The sequence below is a fragment of the Chionomys nivalis genome, chromosome 6 (genome assembly GCF_950005125.1).
Source record: "Chionomys nivalis chromosome 6, mChiNiv1.1, whole genome shotgun sequence".
NCBI lineage: Eukaryota > Metazoa > Chordata > Mammalia > Rodentia > Cricetidae > Chionomys > Chionomys nivalis.
In genome coordinates, this window is record NC_080091.1 from 54,609,618 (window position 1) to 54,636,242 (window position 26,625).

At 38.2% G+C, this 26,625-nt stretch overlaps 1 protein-coding gene across 1 annotated transcript in view; it reads left to right on the plus strand.

Moving 5' to 3' along the window:
• LOC130876461 (cytosolic beta-glucosidase) overlaps positions 1 to 26,625 on the plus strand; it is a 119,653-nt gene that overhangs the window by 27,648 nt on the left and 65,380 nt on the right. The window contains exons 2-4 of the mRNA XM_057773013.1: positions 11,309 to 11,536; positions 22,005 to 22,801; positions 23,510 to 23,633. Of these exons, the coding sequence (XP_057628996.1) occupies positions 11,309 to 11,536; positions 22,005 to 22,801; positions 23,510 to 23,633 (1,149 nt within the window). The remainder of the gene's footprint in view (positions 1 to 11,308; positions 11,537 to 22,004; positions 22,802 to 23,509; positions 23,634 to 26,625) is intronic.

Here is a 26,625-nt window from a genome sequence, read left to right on the forward strand (position 1 = left end):
TTCTTCTGGTCTGCACTCACTTGTCAGAAGTCCAGCATCTTATCCATCAATTCCCTTAAACTGAGGGGAACAAGCGGCCTGCCTCCAGGTGGTACATTTGAACTCTGGATTTACATGATTGCTGCCATAGCAAAATTCCTTAGATGGGAAGCCTTCAGCATGGCAGTTTGTTTTCTTGCTCATCTAGGGGCCAAACGTCCAAGATGAAGGTGTTGGCAGGTTTGCTTTCCCTGAGGCTTGCCACTTGGCTGGCAGATGGTCCCTTCCACACTGTCCTCACACAACCTTTTCTCATTCCGACGACCTTATTTTAACTAATTAACTCCTTCTGAGACTTAACATATATTTTAAACTATGGAGGCTGAGGATTTCAATACACACAATTTGAAGGAATACTGTTTGTGTATATAAACATTGCCTTCTGAGATAGAGAGTTGGTAACTATCTTCCTGACTTCTTCTAGACATTGGGTTCATGCCATGCTGACATGACCACAACAGGATTTCCTTCAAGAGACCCACCCCCTAAACATCATTAGCAATCTCTAGTCTTGACATGCTTGTAATCAGTCCAGGAATTAGGATTCCTCTTTTTGAGTGTTTGTAACTGGGTCTAGCATCATAAACACTGTTTTTATGTTGGTGCTGTGGACTCTGCATTTGATCATCTGCTCCATGGTCTTGGGATTACTTACATCCATGTTTCTCAACTAAATATTCAGTAGTTCTTAGTATCATCCCTCTTATTTTTTTTTACTTATCTCAGTTCAACAAAAATAATATTTATTTAAAAGTTTCTTGTATGTACTGTTAAGAACAATGAAGAGTTAAGAATAAGAAGGGAAGAAAGTACACTAAACCAAGTGATTTGTACTTTCTATAATTTGATAGCCTGCCCATTACTCACATAATCTCTGATCTCAATAAATACCTATTTTAATTCCTTCAATTTTAGTGATTGTTTGTTATTGTTTTTAAAAGAGATGATATTGTATCTAGACTTTCGTTATATATGTGTGTATATCTGTGTTTGTGCACATGTGCATGTGTGTGTGTGTGGCTTGGGTACATAGAAGGGCAATGACAGATCTCAGGTGAATAGTTGCTTTATCCAATCTTTGCTTGCACAATACTCGAGGAGAGTTTGGGACATTGTATCTCATTAAGTAAGGCTACAGAACTGTCTTTTTTTTATAGGTGGTCACCCATAATTCAGAATATAAAAACTTAGGGACAAAACTGAACTGTACCCCTCCACATCTGTACAGTTCCACAATGGCACAGAGATGACTGAGCTTGAGTATTTTAGAAGCAAATTGATTTCCATGCGCGGGCTACAGTCTGGTCTGGGAAAGACTGAAGAACTTCATTTCTTAGCAAAAGCACCTTGAGGGTACCACTTGTCTAGGACAACTCCTAGTTATGAGGGTTTTTGAAATACTGGGTTGATTGCACAATTGTAGTATGGTGTCTTGGAGTGTAGCTATCTCTCAGCAACAGTGTGAGATACAGACAAATCCTATCTCTCTTTCAAAAGAGAGACTTCTAAAAGTCTGTGCAATGAACTCTCCAAATGGATAAAAGTCTATTTTACTTATGTATCTTTATGTGTGTGTCCAGTATGTGTAAATTAGTTTATATACACTTGCATGTGTGGGAATCCATTTGCCTGTGTGTACATGAGTCAGTGGAGGATGTTGGGAGTCCTGCTCTGTCTTGCTCCACCTTACTCCTTTGAGACGAGGTCTCTCTCTATACTGGACCATTTTCGTCTAGGCTGGTTAGTGAACCCACTTTTTTACATGGATATAGGGATCTAAGTTCAGGGCCCAATGCTTGTGTCACAAGGGTTCTTACCTAATTCATCAACTCCCCAGACCCTGTCTATTTGCTTTTGAGACAAAGTCTTTCTATGTAGTTCTGGCTGAAACTTGTACTCAGTGGTATAGCCCAAGCTTGGCCATAAATCTCTGACATATTCCATGTTCTGAGAGCAGGGTATGATTCACCTTGCCTGTCCAGAAAGTATGTTTTAAAGTGTATATCTCTCCATAGTGGTTAGATTTCTATTTTTGTATTTTCTTAAGAGAGTTTCAGCATAAATTTCCCTTAAAAGCATTTGCCTTAATTTTCTATTTAATGTATTAATGAGTTAGAACTTTAAATAGTGTTCTGTGTGGATATATTGAGAAAGGTGCTATGCAGGTTTAAGACTATTTTTGTTTGTTTTTCTTCTTTATTTCCTTTGTTCAGATTTATTTTCCTCTAGTTATTGTAACTCTTATTTGAAAATGTTTTTGTTGCATAACAGTTTGATTTTATGTGTGTAAATGGCACATGTATACTCCCCCATACTCACGAGTGTGTACACAGATACACACATGCACAAATGTACTCAAGCATGGGCACACCTATATACAGTAGAGAACAATATAATCAAGTCTCTGCCAGTTCTTATGAGACCCTCATGTGTGTTAGTAGAATTTTCAAAATACCACTGTATTTTAAAACTCTATTGTTACAGTCATAAAAATTCTTGCCTTCCATGTTTTGATTTACTATAACTTATTCATATAAAATATCACTATATATCAAATGTAACGGCTTTTGCATTTGTTATTAGATATCATTAATGTTACTTAACCTACTTTAGTTTGGCTAGTATTTGTTACATTTTCTTTTAATGTTTACTTTTGTTAGAACTAAACTATTTATCAAAATTATAGATTTTTTTCATTACCATTGTTTCAACTCTTTCCTGGCAATTTCCTCTCTTACGTTTTGAAATGTCATAGATTCTTTTCTTCTTTCATTTATATTTTGCTTTAATCCTTTTCCATCTAGAGAGGTGTTTCCCTATGGAGGTGCTTTTGGCACCATACCTGGCTATGCTCAAGTATATAGTACCTGCTTCGTTTTGGCAGGTCTCTTTATTGTCTCTGCCACTAAATATCAATGGCACCCCAGTTGTTGGGGAGCCCAGAAGTTCATTTGTGCATTTTGCTTTGCCTATAGGGTTTCATACCATGCTGGACTACAAACTGTTCATCCTTTGGAACCTATTCTTCTAATTTGTCTTCTTTAACCCTTTGCTTTTATCCTTGTAATGTCTGTACGTAGTACTGCATAGTGCAGGGAGGACTGGATGCTGCTCAGCAAGAGAAGGAGCTTTGCACCACTTCTCTATAGTTTGTATTTGTGGCCTAAGGCCTATGCATTTTCAATTTTTTAGTAGTATTTACATCCCTGTTCCCAAATGGCATACGTTTATGAGTACTACTTAATTTTCTGTTGACTATAAAACATTGACTTCTTATTATCCAAGGTAAGCTTTTGTTTTTTAGTTGGTTTGCAAACTGACTATATTATACTCATAAAACCAACATCTCTATTCTTCTAATTTGGTCAAAGAACAAATTTGTTTAAATTATTGCTTCATTTTTACATTGACTGTACAAACTTAGGAACCAATGCTCTATGGTTACATTTTTAAAAACAGGTTTTGCTTTTTCTGAGAGTTGATAATTCTCTGTTGTTTATGTTCATTTCCTTTTGTAGATCCTTTCAGTAATTCGTTTTCATACTACCTGACAGAAATGCTGATTGCATCTCAATATTTTCAAACATACTACATACTTTATCAATTCATTTTATTTTTACTTTGCTCCTGGAAACATTCTTACCAGAACCCCCCATCTTCTCATAATATGATAAAGAAGTGTGTCCTGTGTGGTATTGTCATTGACCCTGTGACTCTGAACAGAGTCCTTCTGGGTCAGCTTGTGTTGCCAGGTCCTGCTTTTAGATTAAGCAATGATTAATTACTACTGCCTTGGAGATTCACACAAAATGGTTATGCCTAATGTACTTAGAGGATGCTATTTTTAAAATTAAACATTTTCTTTTGCAACTGAATAACTTATATTGGCAATTAGTTGGCTTTTCTGGCATGTTTCATCTTTAAACTAAATCATAACTTGCCTACAAATATGAAGATAACTTCTGTACAATCTTTAAGCATTAAAGCAGTAGATATCAGCATTCTTACTTTGTGTGAAGTTTGACATGTGGAGAGCATTTTATGTAGCACATGCTATAGTCATATATAATGTTTATTACTGGAGAGACAGATGAATCAGGAAAATATGGACCCTGCCTGGGTTAGATCTCAAAGTGCAGGAGGCAAAGATGTTAAAAAGTAAGTCTGGTCCTATGTGTTATTTGTATCCTAGGTGTTTAGCAGGGCATAATGATGGGAAGAAATGAGTAATCCTGAAAAGAATGGTATAGTGAGGCCACTTTTGGATGCTGGAGGAAGGAGATATAGATGATGCACTTGCACACATAGCTTTTGTTTTCTTTCTACTTGAGACCATTCCTTTGTGAATAGGACAGAGGCATACACAGATCTTTTATTTCTCAAAGGATGTTATTGTAGCAACAGTAACAGCACCATGGTGCCATCTATAACCGTATCTTACAAGTCGGGAAGTCAAAGACCTCACAATAGCAACCATCCTAGCCACAACACGCATTCTTTTCTTCTTCTTCTTCTTCTTCTTCTTCTTCTTCTTCTTCTTCTTCTTCTTCTTCTTCTTCTTCTTCTTCTTCTTCTTCTTTTTTTTTTTGAGACAAGGTTTCTTTGTGTAATTTTGGAACCTATCCTGGAACTTGCTCGAACTCACAGGGACCCACGTGCCCCTGCCTCCCGAGTGCTGAAATTAAAGTTGTGCGCCACCACTGCCCAACCATCGACATGCATTCTTAATTACACAGGCATATGCAAATATCGATGTTTAGAGTATTTCCTACATGTCCACTGTGATATAAAGAACATGTGACCCAAAGAAGCTAAATCCCCGAACTGATCATGCATTTGGATATGTAGTTATTGCTCATTGACTTGAGCCTTAGAATAGAATAAGGAGAGCTAGCATCTTCAACAGGTATTGAAATCCATCATGTTCGCTGGTGCACTAATCATTTGAGATGACCTGAAAAGTCTGTGTAAAGTAGTCCCCATGCTTCTGAAATAAATACAGAGATGTTATGAAGATCATAAGCCAGAGAAAGCACAGAGGCTTGCTCATACCTAGCTGCAGAACCTCTGCAATTTCTGTAATACTTTGCAGCCTTGGATGTTATTTATGTTAAATATCAAAATTTTAAATAAACTTTTATTGCATCTCATTCATTTATTGTTTGTATGCATATGCTATTAGTTACTTTTCTTTATCTGCAATAAAACACCATGACCAGAGTAACTTATAGAAAAAAGAGATTTCTTGGGCTTATGGTTTCAGAGGGCTAGAATTCATGGAGACAGATCAAAGGCAGCAGGCTTCAGGAGTAGAAAGCTGAGGGCTCACATCATAAAGTGCAAGCATGACAGACAGAGAGCAAGCTTGAAATGACAAGGGTTTTTGAACCCTCAAAGCTCATCTCCAGTGACATACTTCCTCCAAAGGTCATCTCTTCTAAATCTCCCAAACAGACTCATCAAAATGGGAACCAAGTGTTCAAAAGCCTGAGTCTGTAGGGTACATTCTCATTGTGTGTATAAGTTACGTATGCGTGTATATGTGCAGATAGGGGTTCTGGCTCTTCTATCATGTGGGTCTTGGGAGATTGAACACATTCCTTCAGGTTTGGCAGTGCATGTATCTACCATTTCAGAGACTCAATATTTCCAGTTTTTGTTGAATTCCTTGTTATTCCTTTCTTTTCTTTTTCTTTTTTTCTTTCTGTTTTGTTTGTTTGTTGTTGTTGTTGTTGTTTTTTTTTTTTTTTTTTTTCTCAAGACAGGGTTTCTCTGTGTAGCTTTGGAGCCTGTCCTGAAACTAGCTCTTGTATCCCAGGCTGGTCTCAAGCTCACATAGATCTGCCAGCCTCGGCTTCCTGAGTGCTGGGATTAAAGGCGTGCACCACCACTGCCCAGGTGAAATTCCTTGTATTTCTTCATAGGATGGAAATTCAAAAGACAATTTTGTATTCTTCCAAATGACTAACGAATAAATAGCATTTCTCCCTGAGAATATTACAGTATTGCTAGCTGATGCTTGGGCTTGTAAAAGATCCTTTCTCTAGGCACTGTAAGAACTACATGGGAAACGTGAATCACTCTCTCCTTATTAGCTGCGGTGAGGACTGATACTCACCATTCAACAAACACAAGCCAGCATGTTTTCTCTGTGTCAGTCACCTGACTCCCAGTGACAGTGTCAACTCGTGAACATGCACTTTTGACTTTCATCTCATGTTTTCACAGAGTTTGACAACTCGGTCTTCATGCAGTCAATATTTGTATGAAAGCAACAAAACTGTGAGTTTCTCAGAATAACATTGATACTTGTTGAATGTATAAATGCTGCATGAAGCTAGTTCACTAAGGAGGATTTTATATTTTTCCATATTCTTCCCAGTAATAAGTAATAAAGCCAGGAGTTTACTTTGCTGGTATTGCTATAGACAGATTGACATATCACATTGCGATACTCATTGGTATCTGCTGGAAAAGTCTCTATGTGTCCTGATTTTGCTATCTTTATTTTGAAGAATATTCATACTTCTAAGGATTATCATGAGAAATAAAATATGTAATAAAAATAAGATGGCACTATAGGGTTGACCCAAAACTAATGCTTAACAAAAGACATGTTATAAACAACAAAATGTATTATAAAGTTTGTGTTGTTAAATTCACAATAGTTGAAATAGAATTTATAATTTATGTATATTAAATAAAAAGACAATTTAATTCTTACCATATTTTCACAACCCTGTCCATTATTGTTTCTTGTGAATTTTACATTTATTAGCTGTTTGATTTCTTTGTAGTTTTACCATAGGAAACTATAGTTAACAATCTGTTACTCACCACTAATCTTACACAGAGAAAATATATCTTATATACATTTAAAATTTGCTTATAATGTATTACTTATATTAGGGATATATATGTGTATACACACACACACACACACACACACACACACACACACACACACATATATAGGATCTTTTACTGTATTAGGTTTCCATACCAGATAGACTTTAATTTTAGCTGTCTCCCCCCTTATTCCTTGTCCCCCGTCCTCTCACTCACCCCATTAAATTCTCTTTCCTAGGTAAATCTTTCCGACCCCCCAGTCCCTTATTCTATACCTAACCTCCATTCTTCTACAGATTGTAGCTTGCATATCATTGACTTAACAGCTAATATCCACATGTAGGTGAATACACATCATATTTGTCTTTCTGGGTCTGGGTTTTACCTCAGTCCATATGATTTTTGTTCTAGATCAATTATTTACCTGTAAATTTCATGATCTCATGTTTAAATAGCTGAGTAGTATCCCACATATAAATGTATGGTATTTTCTTTATCCTTTCATCTGTTGAGGGACATCTAGGTTGTTTCCCAAATCTGGCAACTGTGAACGGAATAGCAATAAACAAAGTTGAGCAAGTGTCTCTGTGGTTGGATGAAGCATCCTTTGGGTGGACGCCCAAGAGTGGTATAGCTGAATCATGAGGCAGAGACAGGTGGATCTCCGGGAGTTCGAGGCCAGCCTGGTCTACAAGAGCTAGTTCCAGGACAGGCTCCAAAGTTACAGAGAAACCCTGTCTTGAAAATCAAAGAAAGAAAGAAAGAAAGAAAGAAAGAAAGAAAGAAAGAAAGAAAGAAAGAAAGAAAGAAAGAAAGAAAGGCTGCCCAGAACCCTTGATGTGAAAGGACTGTGTAGCTGTCTGAGGCCTTGTAGATGTTCATGGTCCCTGCTGCCACCAAGAGCCATGTTTTTGTTTGTGATCCTAGTCCAGCCAGGGGCTGTGTTGGTATCTGAGGCCTGTGATACCACCAAAGGTCATACAGATGTCCGTGGTCTGTGCTGCCACCTGAAGCCGTGTTGATGTCCTACGGTCACACTGTCATTGGGGCCATGCTGATGTCCGTGGTCTGTGCTGCCACCTGAAGCCATGTTGATGTCCATGGTCCATCTTTACTCTTTGCTTTTAACTTGTTCCATCTGTCTTTTATTTTCCTTCTATCTTTTTGACTTTTTTAGGTTACATTTTATGATCTCATTTCATATTCTTTGCAGGTATATTAGCTATAATTCCCTATTTTGTTACTTTACTGTTTCCTTTAGGGATTCTTACAGTACATATCTTTTGGACCTGCCATCATCAAATGATATTATAACACTTGATGTATAACCCAAACTTCTTAACTGGAGCCGGTTCCTATTTCTCCCTTTCTGGTTTCCATGCTAACGTTGAAATACCATTCACACCTATATATGGTAGAACCCTTACAAAAATGTGAGTCTTTATTCACCCAGTGTCTCTAAAGCACTCTCAGCACTTTGTCTTCTTACTTCCTCTGAGATGAATACTGCATTTAAGTCAAGAGCTATAGGTCCTTAAAACATGGTTAAGAGTATATGGTCCACTTGGGAGTGTTACGGGCATGGTTTCAGACCGGACACACTGCATTAGTGGAAACTGAGTTATTGATGTCACCCAATCAGCAGCTTGTGTGTTGGAGTTCTAGTAAGTGCTGCCCACTCTCTTCTCCTGCCAAATCTCCCATTGCTAATTCTCAGTTCAAAGCTTATTTTCTCATAAATGTACTATATATTTTGACATGTCTCATCTGTATCATGTATATTGAACCTTTTCTTCTTTTGATTGTTAAAGCTTCTCTGAGTCATGTTAGATGTACCATGTCTCCGAAACGTACCTTTTAGCCTTTATGCACATGGAGTGCTGTGGTACGGTGTAGTCTGTCTCATTATTCCCACACATTGTGACTAAGATCAGAATTATTTGCTGGAAAGACCTGAACTTCAAAGATCCAGATACAAATGGCAGTTACTACTAATGATAATGATCTTAGGAAAGTATTAGTGATGGGAGGCTAACCTTCATTGGGCCATGATTCATGTTATGATTCATGAGCTGTTGGTTAAACACAGCCAAAATAAAAAATTAAGTTACATAAACTCATAAGTATGTATTTCAGAGTAAAGCTAAGCCAATAAACAGCACATAAAACATAAGTCATAGCCTGTATTTTACTATTACTTATGCTGTGGATGGTCTGTGGCTTTCTTTGCATAGAGATGTTTAATGTATTTTCTACTGCTCATTTTTTCCCAACCCTGAATTGTATGTTGCCATGTAGATTGCTTGAAATTGGCCACAGTAAAGGTTTTGGCACCACAGGTATAGGCACATGCGACAACTCGGTGTTTGATTTGTCTTTTTGTGTGTGGTCTAGGCTTCAGTGAGTGATAGAGAAAGTGTTAGGAACGCAGCTAGAAGTCAAGTCTTTCTGGTCTGTGGCTAGCACGTGGTGAGGAGCACAGAGCACTGAGGAAATAGTAGTCTGCTGTGTAAAATGCTTATCGAATCTAGGAAAGAAATGCAGGTGTCACAGACAAACAAGTCAAGTTCTGAAATGTCTTTTTTGCTTTTTTTTCATTTTGTCTGTAGGCATTACTAAGGAACTCCATGAGAGCCCTGAATAAATTCCCACAAGATTTGTCTGTTCCTTTAACTAAATACCAATCAATAGTCATGAGAAAATTCACAGTTTTGTCAGGTTGCAACCACAGGAGGCAATAGATATAAGAATTTGACAAAATGAAAACATTCTATCAAAATAAGTTGGTGACCGGAAACTTACTGTAAGGGGCACTGGGTGTTATTATTTGTGAAGCGTATGCATATGTCCATTCATGATATGCTTCCACAAGTTTCTAAGCACAGCCAACAACAAAATATTAACCAGCACCACACTGCTTGAATTCTCTCAGATTAAGACTCTACATTTATTAAGTCAAGAGGTCAATCCATAAGAATGATACTAGAAATTTTTATGTTCATGTTTGTGCCTGTTACACATTAGAATAAAACACCAGCAGCCTTTCACCCACCCCAAGTCCACAGATGGACACGATGGGATGACATTGGAGTCTTTGTGTAGTTATTCGTACCTTACCCTGATTATGTCCAGTAGCTTTTGCTTTGGTCAGACTCCTCCCTTTAGCGTTTTTTTTCTGTTTCCTCTTAGTCACCTCTCATCATTTCTTTTGTGAGCAACGTTCTCCTTTTGACACTATGGTCGATTTTGTTAGAACTGTTCACAAAATATGAGTCCATAGATTCCCAGTGAGGACCAGAGGGTCCTTGTCGCTGCTACTGACGACTATACTCTAGCTGTTAACGCTTTCTTATGGTGACATTACAATGAAATATTTTAGGTTTGTAAAAGGGATTATAGGCTTTATAGCACACATCCACCCATGTATCTTCCATCTTGTTTAAGGAGAAACACATAGGAATAAATATTCTTGAAGGTTCTTGTATTTCTCTCTAATTCCACTTCCCCTTTCCATATCTAAGCAGTAGCCTAAATCAATCATTTCTAGATATGTGCTAGACTCAGGATTCATAGCTTGTTTTACAGACACTTAAATATATAAAACATAATGACCCTGTTATATATATTCTTAAATAAATAGATTTCATACTTTAGACCAATTTTAAGTTTATAACATTACCAAACAGGAAGAAACCCCCTCTGACTTTAGCTCACATTTGGATAATAAATTTTCATTTGTCTTTCCTGCATTTCTGTTAAGGCCAGGGCCTTTACATTAGTGGTTTTACAACTGGTCATTGGAACTGGGTAAGTCCCTCAACCATGCACAGCGTAGTTCTCCCTAGAGTCTCCTTCACTAGACATAGTGCTCAGTACAAAACATCTATTGAATTAAGAGAAATACAAACAAAACTTCTTTCAAATACTAGTATCAACAGTGGACAGCTCCTTGTGTCTCCCCACATACAACAGTCCGGACCATTAAAGACCTCCCTGTCAGAAGAAAAAAGAATGAGTTCAAGTGTAGCCAGCAGAGATAAGGTCTTCAGAATCTGATGGGCAAGGGCAAGTCAACAACAGGAGTAATGTTCTCAAGGCAGCAAAGCCTGGAACTCAAAGACATTCATAAGCTGGGGACTGCCTCTGTTTACTGGCTGAGAGAGTTTTAGATAATGAACCATGAAAGCCTGCTATGCAACAACACTATGCAATAAGTTTTCATTTGCTCCTAGTCAGCTTCAGGGATCAAGGACAGTTAAACACACAACCCACTCATGCATGTTATTTTAAAGGCACATTTTAAAGTTATAAATACGGTACATTGAGTTAATGAGGTATGTTCTTTTGGTGACAAATATTTACCTTCCACATATGCCTCTTGGTGTCAAGACACTGTTTCATTTTTCCCCCCTTTTCTCAGGAGGCTGGGATGCAGATGGAAGAGGCCCTTGTGTCTGGGACACATTCACCCATCAGGGAGGAGAGCGAGTTTTTGAGAACCAGACTGGTGATGTAGCTTGTGGAAGCTACACTCTGTGGGAAGAAGATTTGAAATGTATCAAACAGCTTGGATTGACTCATTACCGCTTCTCTCTTTCCTGGTCACGTCTGTTACCTGATGGGACGACAGGTTTCATCAACCAGAAAGGCAAGTGTTTCTTAAAAATAGAAGGTTGCAGCTTTAATTCAAGGTTATTGCTGCGGTCTGGCATAATTAATCCGGCATGCTGTTCTGCAGGGCAGCTTTGAAATCACAAGTTTTCAGAGTGATTATAGGATACAGTTTTGAAATGGGTTTGCATTAGCTTTCTCAATAATATTTTGGTTTGTCTGGTCTGTTGAACTCCTCTTTGGAGGAAGGAGGTGGTTGATGGGTAGGAAAAAGCCTGGAATAAGGGTGTTATTTATGAAAGATGACTTCTCAGTGAAGGTAAATTTCCCAAAACTGTTGTATCACACTACTTTTTCAGTGTGTCACCCATGAGGAATTACGAAGACCCAAAGGAATCTGAAAGACTTGGGAGAATTTCACCTGCACCAAGCTCCCAATGACAGTATAGGGCTTAGTTCCCAGGTCCCCGGAGCTCACTTAGTTGAGATGAAGTGTAAAGTATCAGGTATATCACATACTGTGTGTAACAGTTTCTCTTGGCATCACACAGTGACTCAGTTTCTCCATGAATAGAAAAGAATGCTATAAAAGTTTATACCTCAGAGAATTGTTAAAGATTATATGAAATAATTTTGTGATTCACATAGTACCTGACATATCATAAACACTTATTAAATGCTAGCTATTCTTCTAATAATGCATAAATAAAAGAAACATTTACTTATGCATTGGATGGCTTACTTAGGCACTTTAAAACACATTTTCTCTCATTCTCAAACCAATAAGGAAGTCATCATGATCATATCTTATAGATGTAGATGTCCAAGTCCACATATTTGGCAAATAGACCTGAAGTCTAAATTTAAGATCTAGCTACACTTTATATATATAGCCTTGGAAACTTGGCCTGGGGATCAAATCTGGCCCACCACCTGGTTTTGTAAATAAAGTTTTACTGGAGCACAGCCATGACCATTCATTACACATCATCGATAGTTGCTTCCCTACTGCAATGGCAAAAGTGAGTAGTTGGGTTAGACAGCATATGGCCTACAAAGTCCAAAATATTAATGATCTAGTTCTTTGTAGGAAATGTTTGCCAATCCCATATTCTACAACATATGGTTCCTAAATACACACCCTTTATTATTAGTTGGTACCAAAAAAGAGTTCCTACAACTCAGAGAAGAAGTACTAGATCAAGCAAATGAAATGCACTGAGTGTAAAATGTAGGGAGCATCTCATAAATACAGGACGGGCAATTGCATGACCTGAGAGTGGCTCCCTTCTCTACATCATCAAACATTACACATTCCCAGCGCCTTCATGATGCCATGGGACTCATATGTGTAAGTTACACAAATCCCTAAACGCAACAACTCATTATGCTAGTTCCTGCCTGTGCTAGGGAATTTGCAGTGTTTCTCTCATACAAAGTTGGCAATTCCCTCCATGTGAAATGTATCAACAACCATGGAGGCTTATATGATGCTCTGGACTTTAGGGTTGGAGTTCCCCAAATAGGGATAACCAAGATAAGTAGGTCCATTGATAAATTCAGGAGACAGTAACCAAAATGAGGGCCATTGGTTGAATGTAGAATTATTGTACATCATTGATTGTTTTTTTTTTTGACTTTGAACAACAGGTGATATGTTTTTCAATTCAAAGATAAACCCATAATTTCCTGTCTTCATCACCCAGCATCTCTACCTTATTTTTTCTTTGGTACCATGGTACGTCGAGCTCTGAAAATTGACTCTGAATGGGCTCAGTCTCTTGTTTCTTTCATCTCACTGGTTTCCAGCTGTAGTCGACGACCTTTGTGCCTTGTCAGATGTGGCAGATGTTTGTCTTCTTCCTTGCTCAGCATTCTCCCAGCCCTCACCTGTTTATTTCTGACAACGAGGACTTTTTGATCCACACTAACAGCTTTGCAGGCCTTCTCCCTTTCTGTCCTCTGGTCTTCTTTCCTATGAATACTACACATCAACTTTCCTAAAACTTGGTCTAATTCATAATAGGCTGGGTCATCTCTTGCTAAAACAGAGTTTTAAAAATGTACTTCATTCTTTCAAGGCTAAATAAAGAACTTCCTGTTTCTGTATCATTCTAGGTTCTAGTTGACTTAGTTTTAACTCACTTCTGAAGCCATCTAAGATGCCATTTCCCCTTGTGTATGTGTATTCAATTTCCTAAACACACAAGTTACCACTTATTAAACATACTATGAACCCTTCACATTTGAAAGAATTTGCTGACATTCTTCTTCATGCTTAGAGTGGCCTTTCCTTAACCCCAAATTACACCTGACAAATGCCTAACCTTCTGTTCAGGCTGAGCATAAATGCTTCCTTTGCTCTAAAATCTCCATCAAGTGAAAACAGAAGATTTCTAATCTATCTATCTATCTATCTATCTATCTATCTATCTATCTATCTACCTACCTACCTATCTTTCATGTCTGCCCACCTACCTAGCTATCTGTTTATCTACCAAACTACCTGTCATGTCTATCTATCTGTCTATCTATCTATCTATCTATCTATCTATCTATCTATCTATCTATCTATCTATCTTATCATTTATCATCTATGCATCTATCTATCTATCTATCTATCTATCTATCTATCTATCTATCATCTATATATCTACCTTATCATTTATCATCTATGCATCTGTCTATCTATCTATCTATCTATCTATCTATCCATCTATCTATCATCTATATATCTACCTTATCATTTATCATCTATGCATCTATCTGTCTATCTATCTATCTATCTATCTATCTATCTATCTATCTATCTTCTATATATCTACCTTATCATTTATCATCTATGCATCTATCATCTATCTATCTATCTATCTATCTATCTATCTATCTATCTATCTATTCATTCATTATCTATCTATCTATCTATCTATCTATCATCTATCTATCATCTAACATAGCATTATGCAAAGCTCACAGGCTATTTATCATACTCTTTACTATTAGTGTTGTAATAGCTGTTTATTTAATTCCATTCAGAGTATATTGAGTATGACTTATGCCAAAAATACAACACAGATGGAAGGAAATCCCTTGAGTTGCTTACAGTGTAAAGGGCAGATAACTCTGTCTTCAGTGCCTTGTAATTGAGTTTACTTCCTCCCAGAGAGGGATTTAGTAAATAGTTCCTCAATTTATTTAGGTCAATAAAAATCATATAAACCACTGAGTTCAGTGATGATCTCCTTTTATTGAGTGTGTAGTATGTGTCAGTCAGTCTCCCAAACACAGCACTTGCTTTTGCAATTTTATGTTCCAATTAGGCACATAAGTGAACCTCCCTAAAATGGGCCATGGGCATAATGCTGGGTGCAAAAATTCCAAGTTATAACTGAGTTCAGCTTATATCTGACATCAAAATCCTAGTGCTTAGGATTGAGTGCACCAAAAGCCAGGCAAAACCACGTGAACTCTGCTATATTTTTGCTTATCAAATAAGTAGGTGTTCCATGTTACCAAGACTCTTTTCATTCATGGAGTTTTCAATGAGTTTCCACTTGGTATAGAAAAAATGATTAAAAAAGAACTTCAGAATTGTGACCATCAGCAGGTTTATAAATCAGCCCGACCATTCCCTCTCTGAAACGCTAGAATCCTGAGGGCACTGATTGGGAATGTCTCTACATACAGCTAAGCAGTCATTAGAAGTGGAAGTGGATGTGTGTAAATATTCCTTTTATCATCCTGGTTTAACCTATTTGATGAATATATTTATATATTTTACTATAGATAAAACTGACCCAGACCCATTGTGGTTGTTAACTTACTGTATGAAACATGCTCTGCTTTTTCTCTCTACAATACCCAAATTATGAAGGTATTCTTTCTCAAGACTTATTTATCTATTTGTTTATTCTGTGTGTTGTGCAGAGGCAAAAGTGTGTATATATGCACATGCTTGCAGATGCTAGAAGACAGGCTTTGTAGGATTTTCCTCAGGCTCATTCCCTCCACTCCCTTGTATTTGATAGAGTAAACCCTTTTGGCCAGCAACTTGCCAAATAGTCCAGGATGTCTGGGCTAACCAGTAAACTTCAGGGATCTTCTTGTCTATGTCACATCAGCCAATTACAAGCCTATCCAATCATATCCTACTTTTAAAACTCCTGTTTCTGAGAATTGAATCCAAGGTCCTCAGGCTTACAAGGCAAGCACTGTACAGACTAAACAACTCCTTTGCTTTTACCCAAGGATTTTAGCTAGAGGAGTATGGAGCTGTGCTGATATATCAAACGTTGGGAGTCAACATATCCAGAAGTTTGTGGACACAGTGTGAGTCAGTGACCCGAGATCAGGAAGGCAGAGGAAACAGAGCATGGAAGCAGAGGCACAAAAGTGGCTTGAGTCAGTCAGGTGATCTGGGGTTGCTGGGGACAGACTCTTGCTACGTGCACGTGCTGATCACCTGGCCACCAGACAGAGCTCTTTTTGTGTTTGGCCTCAGCAGTAGCTGATTAATAGTCCGGACCCTCTCCTGAACAAGAGGGCACAGGAGGTGCTTACAGGAGGTGGAATTTCAGCAAGCAGTTGCTCATTCTTGTGCAGTGATCTGTTGAAGAGATTGGAATGGTTTAAACTCAGAAGGGCCATTGTGTGCCTCCCATTAAAACGTTTCCTCAAAAAGCATGTAAAGAATTAAAACAGAACAAAATAAAAAGCCTTCTTACTGTCTTTTCCCAGGAACACAAGACACACATACACACTCTCTCTCTGTCTTTCTTTCTCTCTCTCTCTCTCTCTCTCTCTCTCTCTCTCTCTCTCTCTCTCTCTCTCCCCCTCTGTGTGTGTGTGTGTGTGTGTGTGTGTGTTTGACTACCCACACCAAAGTTTGATTATGGGACATTTGGAACCTTGTAAAATTCTATGTTCTCAAAATGGCAGAATATTTTACAACGTAAGAGTGCGGCATAGCTCTTCTTTTCCAAATGTCAAGTTTTCAAGGTTTAACAAGAAAAGAATGAGCTGGCAACTGGAATCACATAGCTCTGTATTTTTCGGTTGTCTACGTGCATTTTCATATCTGCCACAGATGTAGGTTTTTATGGGATGACTAGGAGACACAAGTCTTGGAAAGAAAGAAAAAAAATGTGAATAGACACGCAGAAATTCGTGTTCACTTTAAGACATCAAGTATAAGAGCATTTAATAGGGATGACATACAGAAGCTGACTAACTCACATCTTCCTTGTATTTTATGCTCAGCCTAACTGAAGACTGAATAATGTTTCCTTACATGACAAACAAGCTCTTGTCTTGAATTTTAGATGTGATGAAGACAATTCCTTTGCTGGCAAGAGAAATGTTGCAGTAAGGGCATGAAGATGAGATTATCTTGGACGATCTGTGGGAAGCTACTGTAATTACATGGATGATTAGGGGAGGGAAGACAAGTGGTTAGTGTCAGAGGGGATCTAAGGATCAGGACAGATTGGAGAGGGGAGATGAGATGAAAATGGAGGAAAAGGCTGTAAGGAAAGCAGGCAGGAGAACTCTACAGCCCAGAAAAGGCACGAAAGGGCTTTGTTCCAGAAAGTTTGCCAGGAGAAGGTGCCTCTATTGTCATCTTGACCTAAATCTCTTGAAAACTCTTTGTATTTCTGGCCTCTATATCCATAGACAGTTTATGTGCAATTCATTACAGCAGCAGCAGAAAACTAAAACAGTCCTTGGGCCATTTAAGAAACAGGTGGTATGAGCCAAGAGGTGTGACTCAAAGAGAGTTAGCATATATCTGATAGAGGTGGACATGGGATCAAAACAAATTCTGTTAATTTGGCATCCTTCCCTCCCTCCCTCCTTCATTCCCCCTCTTTCCTCACTCCTTCCCTCTTTTCCTTCCACCCATGTGTCCTTCATTCTTTCTTCTTCCTTCCTTCCCCATCCCTGTCTTACTGGAAGCAAGCTTTCTACAACTTCTAGCCGTCTTCTCTTATAATGAGTTTTCCTATTTCTTTCTTCTGTATAATCCTCTTCCACTGCCAGGCACTGTTCATGGGAAAAAGCTCATGCTTTGTGAGGTTTAACTTCTGTGGCCTCGTGGAAAAGGATAGCTTTGGCCAGTTGTTTTTCTCTCTCAGGGAAGTCTGGATTTGATCTAGTGAGAGGATTGAGTTAGTTGGTAGCTTGTGCATGGATCTGAAGCCATGCTGGCAGATGCAATGGCCTTTGGGGGACCATGGTAAATGGGTCACCAAGAGGCAGCTAGTTCTGAAATGGAGGAATCAATGAGCCATATTAAGAAGAGACAAGCCACCAGGTGGTGGTGGAGCATGCCTTTAATCCCAGCACTCTGTAGGCATAGGCAGATGGATTTATAGGAGTTTGAGATCAGCCTGGTCTATGAAGAGTGTTCCAGATAGGCTCCAAAGCTACAGAGAGAAGCCCTGTTTTGAAAAACACCACCACCACCATCACCAATATCAAAAAAGAGGCCCCTGTGAGACAAATCATTTTAGCATCCAAGTTCCTTGGATTCCAGTTGTAGTTAATTTTTGTTGCCTGCTGTCTGATATTGTCATATTATTTCAAGTAATGCCTACTTTACCACCTCAGTCCTACACCCAACTGCCCTATGCGACCTTTGCATGTCAGTTAGTCTCAGATGGTGTATCTTTCCTATGTCTCAGATCTACTCCAAATTTTCAAAGATAAAATAAATAGAATTTGGCTTAAATAAAACAGAAATGTGATATTGAGTATGAGAGAAACTTGTAGAAGGTTTACTTCTTCAGAGTCAATCTTATCTGGAACAAATCAGAGTCCAAATGACTTTTCAAAGCCAAGACCCTCAGTTTGGCAACAGGTGGAAAAACATGGAGGGTTAGTTGTCATGGAGCCTTCCTTACCAATCTCATTGATAAGTGAAACTCAACACCTTCAACTATATGATCTTAGTTCTTATAATGGCCGCAAGGTGGCACTGTTAGCACCTCTCTTTCATAAATGAAGACTGTGTGCATGCAGAGGTCAAATGATTTGTCCAAGTTCCTTTCACTAAGTTGTCCAAATACGGCTCTCTGCTGTCTGAACATGGGGCTCTGCCATCTGAACATGGGCTCTGTTCATAGGCTCACATTCCAGCTGGGGATACAACTCCATGGCAGAAGGCTTGCCTAGTGTTCACAAAAACCTTAGGTTCGATCCCTCCCTATTAACACACACACACACACACACACACACACACACACACACACACCCCACTATCATTCACAGAAAAGTTGTAAAAGTTTCATTACACCATCAAGTAAACTGTATAAAGCTGAAGCAAAAAAAAAGGTGTTCCATCCTAGGATATTCCATATAAATTATGCAACAGAGCACGAATATCTAAACACATAAAATGTATTTAATGCCAACTCATGATTATCATGTTGCTCAAATTAAAACTGATTGGTTACCATTAAAGAGTCATCATAAAAGGATAATAAAAGGATCTAATATTATGACTAGGTCTGAGTAGGTAGAAGTTGAGGCTAGTGAGAAGTCACATTTTCCTAGTTCAGGCACGTTTGTAAACAAGAGAGACGATGTGGTGTAGCAGAGGAAAACTCAGACTCAGTGTGGGGCTGAATATTGTCTATTTCATTTGACAACACCAAGGCTCTCTTGATATGAATTTTCATGTGTGCAATAGGAATACAATTGCTCCTCCCTTGGGCTTAGTGCTAGAATTAAGCATAAGTGTGTGGTATCTAGTACATATAGTATAGATTCAATAAAAGAAGCTCATATGCAAGACAAGCCAAAGAAAAGAGTTTGTTAGGAGGAGCCGGAGTTTATTAAAACCAAGGTCAGGAGATATACATCAGTTTGGATATCACAGTCACAATACGGAAAACGTGGATTAATATTGGCCAAGAGATGGGTTTGGAACATTTTTTTTTATTGAGAGAGAAGAGGAAAGTTTTATTTATATTGAGGGAATTATATTGCTTTTCCATTGCTACCAGAATCAACCATCACTAACTCAATTGCTTAAACCAACACAAATCTGTCACCTCAGATCTTTATCAACTGGAATCAGGGTATCTATCTGTAGGGCTGTGTCGCTTTCTTAATTACTTTATTTATTCCATAGCTACCTTCAGGAAGAGGAGTTATTCTGCTATGGTTACAAGCAAATGTGTTCCTAAAACATGGAGTTCTTATGCATGACTCATGCTACTGTCTTCCTTTCCACATGAGTGAGCCATGATTAGAAGTATGCAGACAGGTCAACAATAGCCTGGTGCATAACACGGTTTCTGCTTACTCTGCTTTTTTCTCCCCATTCTTCATCCTCTTCTGATAAGTATAGAATTTTCTTTTCCCAGGAATGCCTTGTATAAACACTGACCAGACAGCATATGAAAATCAAGCTCTGACCCACATAAGTAGCCCAGATAGCTAAATCATAACCTCTGGGTTAGCTAAGAATTTCTACTTGCTGTAGTTTTTGTTCCCATCATGGGTCTGCATCCAATTAAAGCCAACCAGAGAGAGCTAAATGTGTTCCCCAAACCAAACACACAGGACACTCACTTCTACTTAGTCCTCTTCCGGTTGCCTGTGCTGGCAGCCCCAGTTAGAGCATGCTTGAAGACTCCTGCTCTTTCTTTTCTCTTTTCCTTGCTGTCTTTGAGTATTTACCAAGTTTGTTATACTTTTCTACAGCAAACTGAGTACATTGCCTCTTGATGGTCATCTCCTTGGGTGTTTTGAACATTTGGTTCTCCTTGTGCTCTTTAAGGAACATTTTGTTCTTATTGTTTTATGATAATCACTTGTATTCATCTAACAGTAACAACAATTTTAATTAGTAGAATGAGAGATAACCTGTACCGAGCCATAATTATATGTTAAGAAATAATCTTATCATTTTCAGTTATCAACTGATTAAACCCTCCCACAATACTTTACTGAAGTAGGTTTCTAGTGTTATCCACATTTTATACTTGAGCAAAGAGAATTCAGGGAGATGTAAGAGCTCAAAATAATGAGCCTAGTAGATGACAGAGTGGTAGTGGAATTTCAATATGCTGGCACCAGAGTTCAGTCTTATATCCATTTTAGCATTTTGTTTTCAGAGCATGCTTTCTGGTACTCCAAGTTTAGGATAGGTATGGCTTATCTCACCTTAAAATGCTAAACATTGTCTTTACTCTGTAGTTCTACCATCTTTACCTGTTTAGGAGTGTATCAGTATTATCCGTAGAGGTATTAGGTAAGTTCCCCGAGGAAGAGGTCATGCTTACCTTCCTAAGTTTTTATGACCAGCATATTGTTTTTATACCATTATGCATTTACACAATGAACAAGGGGATGACTGAATGGGTTAAACAGTTCAGAAGTCTGCTTCTGTATTCACTAAATTAAAAAAAAGAAAAGAAAGAGATCTTCCTTGTCAGTAAGCCTCCAGTGCAGTTCTGCATGTGATTTTACACCATTTCTCATGAAAACTCTTAACCCAGGACAGTTTTTCTCCTCTAAGTGTCTGCTTCTTTCATTATTTTAAGCATGAAACAAGGCACGATATTACCACCCCTGTCTCCTTAGATAGTCACTTTCAAGGCAAGAGTCATTGTGTGGTGCTAGTGCCAATATCTTCTTGGCCTTGGTTTCTGAGGCAGAGCCTCTTCAGTTTAATAGCATTCTTCTGAACTCTACAACAATTTGGCCAGCACTCAACAATCTCATGCCAGCCTGAAAGAATCAGCTGAGAGGAAGGGTTTACTTGGTATTTCTGTAGTTTATCAAAATTGTAGACTGAACTCCAGCCAGGGAGGCACACTCTTGGTATCTTTTATCCACATTCTGGGATACCTGTGGAACTTTTGGTCTTCTAAAAAAAATGCTATCATCATGATGCTGAGACTGTCTACAATGTACTGGCTCAAATTGTGCAAGTACTTGGGACCACAGACATGTTCTGTTGTACCTGTCTCAGATACTAAACTTTAGTGTTTTCTCAGTGAATCTTTTTCCCAGACTTGTAAGATAGTTAGGCCTGGCAAAGAACTGAGACAGTCATTTGATTTGCTTTCTTTATTTACTTTTTAATATGACTTGAGATCCACTAATTGAACAGATTTTCCTTATTCACTGAACTTTTGATATGATTTCGGGATTTGGAAATTTAGAGCTGAATTGGACATGCCAACTTCACACAGACCTTTTGTTCTTATGAAATTTATTTCAATAAATATAGAAAAAGCATAATGTTATGTGACAACAACTTCCTCAGATCTATCTGTTTTGGAGCAGTTAACTTCCCATCCTCCTCACCATTACCTCATGATTACCCTGTCTTCTCTGTCTTTCTCCATGCTTGTTCCCAATCTTTCATTGATCAAATTAAATACATAATATACCTTGCTTTGAATAAAACTCATCCTAATATCTGTTCCCATAAAACATGTTGGCATCATACTGAAAAATAATTTCTTGTTTCTTACATTTTCTCCTCCCAGGAATCGACTATTACAACAAGATCATAGATGATTTGTTAAGGAATGGGGTGACGCCCATAGTGGCCCTCTATCACTTTGATCTGCCTCAGGCTTTAGAAGATCAAGGAGGTTGGTTGTCAGAAGCAATTGTTGAAGCTTTTGACAAATATGCGCAGTTTTGCTTCAAGACCTTTGGAGACCGAGTGAAGCAATGGCTTACCATAAATGAGCCTAATACTCTTGCTATTTTAGCCTATGACATGGGTATGTTTGCTCCTGGTGTGCCTCACATTGGGATTGGAGGTTACCAAGCAGCTCATAATTTGATTAAGGCTCACGCCAGATCCTGGCATAGCTATGATTCTTTATTCCGAAAAGATCAGAAGGGTTTTGTGTCCTTATCATTATTTTTTTGCTGGTTAGAACCTGCGGATCCTAATTCAGTGCTTGACCAGGAAGCTACAAGAAGGGCCATCAATTTCCAGTTTGATTTCTTTGCTAAACCCATATTTATTGATGGTGATTATCCTGAACTTGTCAAGTCCCAGATTGCCTCTATGAGTAAAAAGCAAGGTTATCCATCATCAAGGCTTCCAGAATTCACAGAAGAAGAGAAGAAAATGATCAAAGGCACTGCTGATTTCTTTGCTGTTCAATATTATACAACTCGCTTAGTCAGGCACCAGGAGAATAAGAAGGGAGAACTCGGCTTCCTTCAGGATGTGGAGATTGAATTGTTTCCCAATCCATCTTGGGAAAATGTGGGCTGGATCTACGTGGTGCCATGGGGAATACGTAAGCTACTGAAATATATTAAGGTAAATGATTTATTTGTGTCTTTGTGTACCCAAGTACAGAAGGACTCTGGGAAGTCATATGTATCCATGTGAATGAACACCACAAAGAATGGTTTTAGGTGTCAGTATGCCCATTTGCTGACTGGGAAGAGAAGAGCAAGATTTGAGTTCTTTAGATTTAACTAGCTGGCTTTCATGCTAAAATTTGTTGTTAAATTTTGTTGTGTCTAGATGAGTAGCTTGGGCATATTTTTCAAGCTGGTGGCACTGCTGTGGTTCATAAAGGTATTTTAAGGAAAGAGAATTGAATGCTTTCTGAGTCTCCTCTATGCTGGTGACTGAAATTACAATTTGAAGGTGCCAGTTTTCTGGACCCCTCCTGTGGGCGATAGAAAATGTACCTGCTAACGGGACCAAGGGGTTAAGGAGAAGTGACAATCAGCAGATGCTGATGGGAAGAAGGATATTTCTGTCTTCTCATTATGTGAAGAGTCATTTGACTGTCTTCATGGACATTTGCACAGTTTTGCTTTTCCATTGTTAGTCATAAAAGGTCAGTGTGTGGAAAATTAAGTTAATAGGGTCAGTGCAATTTGATGAAAACTAGTTTTGGGGTTGCAGCTTCCAGAAGATAGAGGGTAATGCACCTGATTTTATGAGCTTTCTTTTTTTTTTCTTTTTTTTTTTTTAACATCTGTTTGGAATGAAACTTCTGCTCTCTTGTTCTAGGATACATATAATAACCCTGTAATTTACATCACCGAGAATGGGTTTCCCCAGTGTGACCCGCCATCTCTTGATGACACTCAGCGTTGGGAGTATTTCAGACAGACATTTCAGGAACTATTCAAAGGTACCATTTGAAATGATGAAAGATCAATTGTGCAAACTTAATATAATTTTCCCATGTGCTTATTTGCATTCGGCAAAGACCATTGATTTTGAAGCTGAAATTCATGTAAATTAGTTTAAAGCCATGCAATTAGGAGAGGGAAAAGCAGGTATTTAGAAAAGAGGAAAGTGAGGATTAGGCCCAGCTTCCACTCTGCTGAAATCGAACCAAGGAAAAAGCAACTGTCTTCAGCATTTCCTGAATTGTAGGTGACGGTAACAAGAGTTGAATGGTCCAAAACCGTTAGATATCATAAAATATCAGCACTGCTCAGCTACAGCATACTTATTTGCATAGTTTGATATCCTAACTGTCAAAACTGAGTTGACAGGATTTACAAGGATCCCATTCTAGCATCTGAGCTACAACTAAGTGGCCTGGTTAGATACTAAAATATGTAAACAAGATGATGACGATGATGCTGATGATGGTGATGATGATGATACCTTCAGTTTTCCAAGGGAGTTAATTTAATATCTGATAACAAATTATAAGTCATAATTATTAATTGATAATGGGCATTACTAATTAGTCTGCCGCGTTGTTTTCCCTCCTTCAGCTTTTCTTGGAATATCGTTGTTTAAAACATTGTCGCTGCCTCAGTTTTATTTCTTATTCCTGTAAAGGAATCAGAGATGGAAGTAACCCACAATGAGACTGTGATTTACTCTTTTCAATCATAACAGTCATATTTATTTACTATCATTATATTGAAAAGTCCAGGAATTAGACTTTACAAAATTGCTCAGGAGACACCCAAAAGGAATTCTAGAAATCAGAGGGGGTCTCTTTCTAAAGCCTGACGTTAGTGGAGTGAGGTCTGGAGTTTATTGGCAGACAGCAGTCAGATTCCTACAATCCAACAGAAGCAAAAGGTATCTTTTAAAATGACGTTCAAAATGTGTTCTTTTTTTGAGTGAGAATTCACTTCTGAAAATGAAGGGAAATTTCTGCTTCTCCCAGATTCTGCTGTGTGAAACAGTCTGGTATATTGTTAACCTGCTGATGTTCTAAGTTTATATCCTGAAGGAGACCTAGGCTGCCAGGTAGATTCAGAGGTGGCTTATTAGTTACTGTCATGTTGATGTAACAAAAGTACCAGAAAAAAGAACTTTGAAAATGGAGCATTAGTTATAGTTTATGGTTTCAAGAGATTCAGTCCATGTTTATTTGATCTCATGTACTTGAGCCAGACATCTGTCAAAGAGGTTGTGTGGGTGAGCAGAGTTGTTCACTCCATGACCAACCAGAAAACAGAGAAAGGGGATGAAGGTGCACTCTGACTTTCTACTTTTTTTCCCTGGATGTTATTCCACACATCCCCTGGCCTATGGGGTGGTTCCCCCATTTAGGGTGCATCTTCTCTCTTACATGAACCTTAGAATAATTTCCTCACAGGCATACCCAGAGGTGTGCCTCAGTTGCCAATTTGAGTCTAAAGAAGTCAAGTTAACAATGAAGATTTTCCATTACAGAAGGCAGATGCAGGAAACCAAGATGACTTGTTTAAAATTAGTATGTGCACATTTGAGAAAAGAGAGAAAAATAAAAATTAACCTTTTCTATTTTCAGTTTGGTATTCTGTTTATAGCTAATTATAGAAAGGTGTCTTTGTTGGTTTTTGAAATGATTTTAAGTGCTTGCTACAATCCCTGAGATTTCTCAAGCTAAACACTCAGTGGTAGGCCCATAAATGCAGTAATTTAGAGATGTGGGTTGTAACAGAATGTGAGACCAGAAATTGTGTGTTAATTTGTGTTTCTAAGGGACAGGAAAAAGAAACAGAACTGACAAGCAAAATCCTATTCTGTAGCATTTTGACTTCCTATTGTGTCTTTAGATTATTGAGTGGAAAATGAACAGGATGTATGCAAATGATGCTGCCTCAACCAAAGATATTTATACTTTGTAATGGAGAGAATGATATTCACTCATCAGAAAAGGAACGTGAAATGTTGAATTTTAAGCTTTCCTGGGTGGGTGCTGCAGGGTACCATGAGGTAGGAAATAAGAACTATGTCTCTCAAAGAGTGCCTGTCACAATGCAGAACAATCAAGACCGAGGCACACAGCATTGCTTAGCTGGTCGCAAGGTGGTTAGGGCTGGCACAAAGATTTTAAACTTAATGTGGATTTATTGAGACATATCCCTATGGTACGTTGATTAGCAATTGTATTATATATTTAAAATATTGTTTACTTATTTTTAGCAAGTTTTATCATCCTCCTCTTACAACATACTATGTATTTTCATTATGACTAAAACATGCTGATTTTTTTTCTCATTTGTTGTATTTTTGAGACAAGTTTGCATGTATCCCAGGCTAGCTTTAAACTCACTGCTAGTCAAAGCTGGTCTTGAACTCCTGAAACGTTCCCCTCCATAGGTATTTTCCACCATTCCAGATACACAATACTATCTTTGTTCAGGCTTTAAAAAGATATGAACCTTTAAAATTTTCAGAAATTTATATATTGGCAAAATACCTATGTTAATATCTATTTGTTCGGAACAAATTCCAAATGCGCACATTTATTTTGAGATGGGTATTACTGAGATATTTTAAAATATATTTCTATATTAGATGTTAATAATTCGTTCTGCATGTAACTTTTTCTGGTTGCAAGTCTCCTTTCTTCTGTGAGATGGTTATGGTCCCGTTTTGTACGCTTAGCACAGGTTCAGCTTGGAAAACTGCAGAGAGTACCGCCTTCATCAATACACGATAGGTTGGTTAAGATGAAGTCACATAATACGAACTTAAGAAATCCCAGCTTATCACTGTACCTAGCACTTGAATGGCTCAGGTTGTTTCTAAGATTGAAGAGGGTAGGGAAGCAAGTTTCTGGGGCCTTGGTGGCTGTGTTCTTCCTTATGAGCTTACTAACAGCAAGGAGGGAGCTACTGTGTGGGAAGGAAAGGGGCTAGGAATCATGGAGAGCTCTTTTTCAT